At 35.2% G+C, this 9007-nt stretch overlaps 1 protein-coding gene across 1 annotated transcript; it reads left to right on the top strand.

Moving 5' to 3' along the window:
• Window positions 1-3472: 3472 nt before the first annotated feature.
• On the top strand, window positions 3473-8789 carry LOC145779912 (P-selectin-like). The gene is made up of 12 exons (XM_082591585.1): window positions 3473-3599; window positions 3741-3875; window positions 3965-4091; window positions 4214-4305; window positions 4480-4680; window positions 4887-5090; window positions 5495-5692; window positions 6027-6227; window positions 6643-6754; window positions 6986-7140; window positions 7468-7637; window positions 7825-8789. Exons 1-12 carry the CDS (start codon window positions 3542-3544, stop codon window positions 7996-7998), a joined length of 1827 nt encoding a protein of 608 aa, XP_082447711.1. The 5' UTR covers window positions 3473-3541; the 3' UTR covers window positions 7999-8789.
• The last annotated feature ends 218 nt before the right edge of the window (window positions 8790-9007 follow it).

Below are 9007 nucleotides of genomic sequence, written 5' to 3'. Positions count from 1 at the left end.
CTGCAATACGCATGCACACACACAATCTGCACCATTGTGTGAGCGTTTGATAAAAACTTGACTGGAATTAAATCAACGTTTGCTAAATCCAAACGTACTGAACTGGTGCAAACTATTTTGCAGCTGGGAAATTTCTGTTCTCTTTCGTCACGTCATTACCTGTTTTTCTGACCAATCAACTCACGAGAATGATAAGATAGTCATCCGTTGTTTATGCAATTTGTTGCAACCTTTTGCGATGATCATTTCCTTTGGTATCGGAAGCGTGCTGTGCAGTAGCCGGTAAGCTCCAGTGTGCAAACTTTTTACCAATTCATAATTACTCTTTGGCAACGACGTATGTAGAAAATTTTATGGGGGTTTTGAAACTCGATTCAAATTAGGCCGCACTCCTATTATTGATTTATTAAACAAAGTTATGGAGTGGAGCAATTTTTTAAAAGTACAGTAGTTAAAAATCGCTCAAAGGTTGCATGCAGCACGTAAGCTTCTGTTCTAACAAATTATGAGTATGCACAGCACTGTAAAAATTAAAATAAGTGTGAATAATAAACTACAAAATCTAAAACAACATGAAACTGATTTCCCATTTTGTTGTTGCTGTGACGTTGTTTTGTGTGTTTCTCATGTGTGGCACAGATGGGAAAATATCGTTCTCGGCCTGTGATAAAATTTTTATGTGTCGTTGATACTACTTTTGTACGACTACCTGATAATTCAGTGCAAGCATGAAAACATTTTTTAACTGCAAACGCTTCCCATTTTGATTTGGAGGTATCCTAGAGGTAGCTATTTTCATCGCAAGGGAAGTAGTTCTGTGATTTGTTGGTTGACTATTGCGCAATAGGAAATTCATATTCGATTGTTTTTGAATAAACGAAGGTTTTTGCTCTGGTGTTTTTAGTTTGAGATACTGAGAATGGTGGCCGTCAGAATAGTGTCGCTTTTGAAAACACCATCTTATTCCCCTTTTGCAGTACATTTCACAAATTTAACAATATCCGATGTTGAAAAATTACTTTACAGAAACTTCAGAAACATACTGCGAGTTTGCTTTGTGCAAAAACATTTGCACTGTAGTAGTATAAACAATGTGTCCTCATTAGGTTTTCTAAGAAATGGTTGAAATTTTTCATCATTACCACTGAGCATAATTTGCATGGACAAGTTTATATTAAATACTGAAGCCTGAAGAGTTATGCAAACCAAATTCAATTAGCTTTGGGGCATAAGAAACAATCCAATAGCCCATTGTTAAGTTTCAGAAATAAATCTCAAGTGCTTTTCTTTGTCAATTTGGTTGTAACTTTGTCAGTATTTTCGTTTCCGATGTTTTCATATTCTTCTTAACCAGGCTATTTTCAATCGATAGTTTACACGAAATCAATTTTTACCATTTCAAACTTTTGCTTGTTACAAGCACAAAGGCACGATTTTTTGATTAAGTCAAAGAAACGTGTCAAAATTAAAGTTAGGTCATTAGAATTCTCAGCAACAACAAAAAAATGTTCAAATTTAGTAGCATCACGATTTGTTTTTGCTTGCTTAGGACAATAGAAAATGATTTTAATTGAAGTTGCAATGCAGTCTTTTCGATACATCAAACTTTGCGTAGGTCAAAAAGTCACAAAAATTGACATTATTTTCTAAGAGAAAACTTGATGATTGTTGTATGATAACCATGACTGGACCTAATCTCCGCTGCATTGCTCAACGTGAGGTTGTTTTGATACAAAATGCCTAGAAAAACAACAAATCGTTTGGAGCTGCTTCATCTAATAGCTCTACAGTATGTAATTTTTGTCTCGTATGTGTCACGATGAAATTGTATGGTTTTGTATAAAGAAAAAATTACCTAGACCTTAGGTGTTGTCTTAAATAATCTTCCATTTCAATTACTATTCAGTCGAATAGAAAAAACTACACTTTACACCTAATCTTCTACGTTAAACCATTTTCTGTTTTTTCAGAAACGCTATGAGAGATTTTTACCACTTTATATAGTGTATTTTACGTTGTACCTTCAATAAATTAGTCTGAGAAAACTTTTAAGGCATACATTTTTTTTCCAGGAAAAGGGCCAAAATATGTGATAGAAAAGGACACCACTACGTAATTTTTGTGTTTCGCCAAATGGCTTCCTGCAACTTATGTCCGATTCACGCAATGAAAAGTAGGATTCATCAAGACATTGTGACGTATCACTTAAAAGTTTCAATTGTAATGATGACATCAGGGTTTTATGTGTTTTTCGGGTGACGAAACTAGCTTTTGGCATAGGCTACACTTCATATTTGTTCAATGTTCAATCACTTGATCACTTGATTCTATAACTTATGTCCGATTTACGCAATAAAAAATATGTCAAGAAACATCGTGACGCTTAAGTTAAAAATTTCAATTGCAATGATGACGTCAGGGTTTATGTTTCTTTGGTGACGAAACTAGCTTTTGGCATACGTTTCGTATTTGTTCAATATTCAATCACAACTTGGATAAAATTTTGCTCATTAGTCGTCACTATATTGCCCGAACTAGGACTTTGCTTCTTTATTAACTATTTCTTTGTTTAGCATCCAGACAGGAAATGCAGGCAAAAATATCCGTATCTCATGCTTGCTATTTTGGTTCTTACTTTTACGAACGTTATTAATTTTTAAACGTGGAGTGTTATTTTTGTTGCGTGAAAGTAAATTTGCGCATTCTCAGAATCCGATTTGGTATATTTAGAGATCTTGAAGAAAAGTATCAGCTTGCATAATTATGGTTGTCAATTCATTACAATGTTCGAAACGTTTTTCCATACTACAGTATAATAGCCCAAAAAGAAACGGGATACATACTCCAGTTTAAAACGTAATTATAAATGTTAGTTAAATCATATCTAAGGCTAAGTAAGCTAGTCTGTTGTAACATTTACATTTTATCGAGCCGTTCTGGCTAGAATATGGGTGTGGTGTTTTCAGACCTATAGGTCAATTTTAAGAGTATTTTTCGTTCTACATTTACGCTTCTTTACATCAATATACATTAGAATTAGATTGTTGTACAGTCAAGTAGACGCAAGACAGAGTTGGTCTTGCTTGTGTTTTATTAAAAGTTCGTTTTTCTTTTTTCTTTTTATTCAAAGACGTCTTGTAAAAACGTTTTCTGACTAATTGGCTCAACGTTGTAAGAGTTTTGAGTATTCAAACTCAAAGTTGATTGATTCTACATAGTCTGGCAGTGGCAATGCTTACAAGTTTGCAATACGCAACATGTTTGTATAAAAGTGTTTTGGCAATTGACATCTGCAAAATTAACCGACATGATTTCCGTGCTTCAGATTTAGCTGTGCTGAGCTAGAGAACGGGAAAAAAGTCTATATTTAATATAATTTAGGTACTTTTCGATCTGCGAGTGGTATAAAAGAAAATTATTTCGCTGCAGTAGTCATATGTCTTTAATTTACTTTGTAAAGTACATGATATTAGCGACTTAGCGTCTCAAACCGACAGAAAGTATAAGTTGAAAGAAAAATCAGCAGAAAAAAAAACAGAAAATGAAAACAAAATTGTCATTTGCGGTTTTATTCTGTTTGTGCTTCATGGCTATAGAAGGTAATAAAAGTTGACTAGAAAATTAACTTTAAAGTTTTTGGGAAAGTAACTATTTTAACTGTTAATATAAAAAATAACTAAATAGTGTGATTTGCTTTAAATTTTACAAAACAAAAAAATATTTTATAAACATTGTTTCAGCAAAGCAATGCCAATTCCGAAGAACACCGTTCTTTGGACAAATGCGATGCAGTCGGGCCAATGAACAAAACAGCATGTGCGCATTCCGTTGTCGACCAGGATTTGAATTGCAAGGCCCAACAACAGTCAGATGCAGTAAGTACACTTTCACCTCCATCTTGCGTGTGATTTTCCGAGTTAATCCTATTTTCATTACAAAACTGTGATTTTTGTTTGCTTTTCAGATGATGGTTATTGGAATTTGCCTTTTCCAACTTGTCGCTGGATACCGCAGTGTTTGATTCAGCCTGTCAGACCATCCAATGGAAGAATTACATGCACCAAAGGTCGACAACTAGGTAGTCAGTGCAGGTAAATGCTACAACGTTTTGAAATTGACCGAAAAATGTAATGTTGCAAGCTAATAAGTAAAAACTGTATTACCTGTAAAATATTCAATGGCTTTTATTAAAACGTTTAATTTGTTTTCACAGCTTTCGCTGCAATTCCGGTTACGTAATGCTGGGGTCTCCGACAATTAGTTGCTTAGGTTCAAGATGGAGTGCTTTTGTTCCCACTTGCATACGTAAGTTATACGCGATAAACTTGCAGAAGTGTGACGTAAAATTCTTGAATGTTTCTACAAATCCGTTTAAATGAACTAAAGTTGAAGAATATTTGGTGCAGGTGAACTTGTCTATCTGATTTCAATCTGATGTATCTTTTATAAGAAATCACAGCCTTTTGATTTTTCTTGCAGCTCAAAAAACTACATGCATGAGCAAGTCAAACACGCTGGCAAATGGATTTAAAGGTTGCACTGGGAACTCTATTGGAAGCTCCTGCTACTACGTCTGTAAACCAGGCTTTAATTTGATTGGAAGTCGAACATCAACCTGTGTAGAAACTAATCAAGGAGGTCGTTGGAGTGAGCCGCCACCAAGATGTGTCAAAGAATCACGTAAGAAGTGGATTTCATTTTCTTTTTATCGAATGAAGATTACAATGCATTGCTTTTTAGCTTGTATAAGATCTGAGAAGATTTTTTTCAAATGTAAATGGTTATGATCTATTCTACAATATACGTTTAGTGCATGTATGATATTCAAGAATGTGAGCCTGCGTTGTAGCTCTTTGAAACTAACCTTTGTCTTCAATTTTTTACAGGTGTCTATTGCCAAGAGGAAATAGTTGCCCCCGAAAATGGGTTCAAAAGCTGCTCAGACAGTCATTTCTTGGGAAGCCAATGTTTTTTTGAATGCGCAGTAGGATTTAAACTAATCGGTAAAAGAACTTCATCTTGTGTCAAAAGACCTGGAGAGCAATCGGGTCGATGGACTTCACCTTCGCCACTATGTTTAAGGGCAAAAGGTAGGCTAATTGTTTATTTTAGCTGGTAATAAACTTATACTACAAACTACGTTTGATTCTTATTACGATTATTGCGCATTCTCATAAAAAGACGAGAAACGTGATTTTATTGCACTGTATATTAATAGAATTAAACCCAAAGGAACAGATTAAATTTTTTTTTTAAAAGCTTCTTTTCCATTTTTTTAGAAGTTGTATTTTAAGGTACAGTCTAAAATTACAAATTCCTTCGATGTACGTATAAGTTATTGGTGTACTTTGAGGCCACAAAATGCGAACGTGCCCACCATCACATGTTGGCAGTTGACCAATTGCTGAGCTAACGATTTCCACAACTAAAATTTATTATTAAACTAGACCAGGACTTAAAGAATACAATTCACTAAACTTTTTACTTTTTATAGCTCGATTAAATGCTTGTCCAACGTTTTCGACCATGCTGCCTAATGGATACAAAGGTTGTTCCGACGGAACTTCTTTGGGAAGTAAATGTTACCACGTATGCAAACCTGGGTTCAACTTAATAGGAAGCCCTAAAATAACCTGTATTCAAACTGCTGACGGTTGTGAGTGGAGCGCACCTACTCCAATGTGCATTGAAAGTAAGTTCAAGCAAAACAAATAGAAAAATATTGACATATAGATAGAGCAGGATATTACGTATACAAACCAGAGCACATGAAATATGAAATTGAAATACTGTTTAGTTTTGACTTCAGTAGGCCTATTTGTGTCTACAGTTAGTAGCTATAATTCATAAGACTATACTAATGAAATAAGACTGAAGTATCTAACTCATAAATAACCTAGCTGTAAAATAAATGAGCTTCTCTTAATTACATATCTTGACTATTGTTAAGTTGTTTTCTAAAAGCTCTAAACAAATTTCGTAATTTTGTTTATGAAAGTCATATTAGGATTTTAATTTTTTCTCAGAGGGATTATGTCCTGCATTGAAAGCTCCAGAAAATGGTCGCGTGAGTTGCACAGATAAAAAGAAAACTGGCAGCACTTGTCACTTTGAATGTGATGCTGGATTTGATCTCGTTGGAAGTGATTCATCTACCTGTGAGGAAAATTTGAAATTCGGAACGAACAGTTGGAATTCACCACCACCGATGTGTATTAAAAGTATAGGTGGGTTGAATGTCTAATAAGCCTTGTGTTTATAAAGACTGGCACTAAATAAAATAATTGAAAAGCAGTATACATGGCTTTTAACAAAACTGACATTGCACAACAACTCTGCATAGACTGTGGCACTTTTGTACTAATGAACGTTCAGCAAACAAACAGTACATGGACAAATTAGCCTGATAATTATCTATTTATGGCAATAACCATCACTCACGCAGGTAATGGGCAAATTGACAAAATTTTTATGCTAAAAATAACCGCTGTCGTTTATTTTAGTCAAAACTCAGCCAGCAAATCAACCCATTTTTGCATTGATTTAAGCTTTGCGGACGTTGAATCGATGTCAAAAAAGGATAATTTGCTGGCTGGAAGTAATTGATTGACATGTTAAATACCGGTAACTGTCATTATGCAGGCTCGTGTGAAGCTTCCAAGCGATCGGATGTTGTAATTGTTCTTGATTCTTCCACTTCTTTTGGCGAACAAAATTGGAAAGAAGCCAAGGATTTTTCTCGCAAATTTATCAAGTGAGTGTTGTTCCAGTTGTAACCGGCTTATAGTTAGCAGTGACTCGATATGTTTAGCCTGCCACACGACAAGGTGGGTGAAAGCTGAAGACAAATTATAAAGCTTTGGAAACACCCTATTAAACATGCTAAACAGAATTCAGCACCTTCATGGCATAAAATGCTTCAGACATGTTTTTTTATTTTTATTTTTTTTGTGGTTAATAAAATGGACTGTGCAATATTTTTCAGCTCTTTTATTGTAAGCGGAGACGCCACCCGATTCAGTGTCATCCAATACAACGACGTTGTCCAAGAAGACACCCAGATTTTGCTTGGTGACTATCCTGGCAACAAACGCAGCTTCATGGATGCTTTCAACAAATTACCTAACGAATTGGGAATTGGTAAGTAGCCTACACTATCTACTGACAATGCCTGTCGTCTCTCGTTTCTGTTCTTCGTGCTTGTAGTTAATTTTTTCTACAGCTTGCAATACCTAGTCCTAGAGTAACGTAACCTAAATCAATAATTTTTCTTGCATTTTCAAAAGTCGAATCAAATTGTCAAAATTTACTTAATATTTAAAAATGTACAAAATAAAAAAGAAAAAAGGTCAGAAAATAAGTCTTTGCCCTATGAACATTCATGGGACATGTCCTAAAAGCACAACTCCTACTGAGCTTCGAAGAGAGCATGTATAACTTAAATAACTTATCGAACATTTTTGTTAGGTTTGTCAACTGGAAACGCTCTTCAATACGTCAAGGACGTTGTTTTGAAAGAAGAAAATGGGAACCGGCCTGACGTCAGAAATATTGTCGTTTTAATCACCGGTGCAGAATCAAATGATGATGTAAGCACACCGGCTCAACAGCTGCGAGAGGAAACAGGAGACACAACGGTAAGCTAACAAACACGTTTTTTTTTTATTAATACTCGCTGCGCTGATAATTAATAAGTAGTCTACAGGTGTGTTTCATTGAACTATAGTCGTCTGTATAATGCCGAATTTCAAGAGCAGGTTGTGGTTTTATCAATTGTGGCTATTATCATTCGTATATTGGTTAGTTATTGTTTTTATGTCTCAGATTTACGTTGTTGGAATAAATCCAGTTGAAGGGAGAGTTGACGTAGAAGAACTTCGTTCCATCACTGGCTCTTCACAACAATTCTTTTTTGCCGAAGAGGGCTTTTTCGGAGTGGATAAAGCGTTGTCCAAGCACTTGGATGATTCAGTTTGCCGAATTCAGTCGGAAGATTAGCACTCGTAGAACCAGTGACTCAATATGCCCAGGGCGACACAAGTTTTCTATTAGCCACTGTAATCTGGTGTGCAAACCACGTGTGGTTGTTGGCCGTCCACAAACAAGATCTATCAGTCTGCCAATAAAGGTGAATTTGTGACTGTGTGTCAAAAACAACAACGAACGCTTTTGCTGGATAAAGACTATTTTCTGTTTCTAGCTGCCCAGTTAAAATGTATCAATGTCAGAAAAAGTGAAACAGAATGACGCATGCGTTGTATTTCACAAATGCCGTTTATGAAAACAGAAACATGGGTAGGCCGAGCAAACAGAATCGATCAGCAACCTAAAGCAGTCTACAATGTTGTAAAAAAGTATTTTTCTTCAAACCGTCATTAACGTATTTATTTGATGATTGGAAACGTAATATGTATGTATGTAGGCAACTTCACAAAACCTGCTTTAAGCTGGCTCTTGTCTGAATTAAACAATCGTGGCATTGTAACTAATTTAATCGCTTTACTGTAAGTTGCGGTGCAATGAACTGGTGCTAAAAAAGTGGGCGGACCACATTTTAAAGAAGAATTGATTGTTCACCGCGTGATCATGATTTAAGAAGTTGATAATTTTGACAATATAAACATTATTAATAGCTTATTTCGCGATTTGATTTTATGTTATGCTTCTGACATCCTACTGCTGGCACTTCGACATATTTATTGAGAAAAGTTTATTTTATACGCTGCAGCAAATCATGTCATGATTAATTTATTTACTTAATGATTGCATTCTGAAATAAACATGAAAAATGTGTATTCTGACATGTGTTTATTTATCAATTGTAAACATCCTAAGACCGAAAAAGCTTATGAGAAGTTTAAATTCACAGTAAATTCACTCTTGATCTCCCTGCAACAGCAATTCGGGTACGCTCACGCTGTTTGCAGTGAGTATGAACCACTTGTGCAAACCTGGTCATCAAAGTTGATAATTTCATTTTGCGTTACATTACAGAATTGTGATTACT

Source organism: Aplidium turbinatum, chromosome 11 (genome assembly GCF_918807975.1).
Source record: "Aplidium turbinatum chromosome 11, kaAplTurb1.1, whole genome shotgun sequence".
In the NCBI taxonomy this organism is placed as follows: Eukaryota; Metazoa; Chordata; class Ascidiacea; order Aplousobranchia; family Polyclinidae; genus Aplidium; species Aplidium turbinatum.
Note: the sequence above shows the minus strand (reverse complement) of the source record. Positions and strands in the feature narration are given on the sequence as shown.

Excerpts from the sequence above, each read along its gene's own strand:
- LOC145779912 (XM_082591585.1), top strand. The coding sequence starts at position 3,542 with ATGAAAACAAAATTGTCATTTGCGGTTTTATTCTGTTTGTGCTTCATG. Across the intron at positions 3,600-3,740 it reads GTGCTTCATGGCTATAGAAG|CAAAGCAATGCCAATTCCGA; the intron begins GTAATAAAAGTT and ends ACATTGTTTCAG. Across the intron at positions 6,755-6,985 it reads TTTTCTCGCAAATTTATCAA|CTCTTTTATTGTAAGCGGAG; the intron begins GTGAGTGTTGTT and ends AATATTTTTCAG.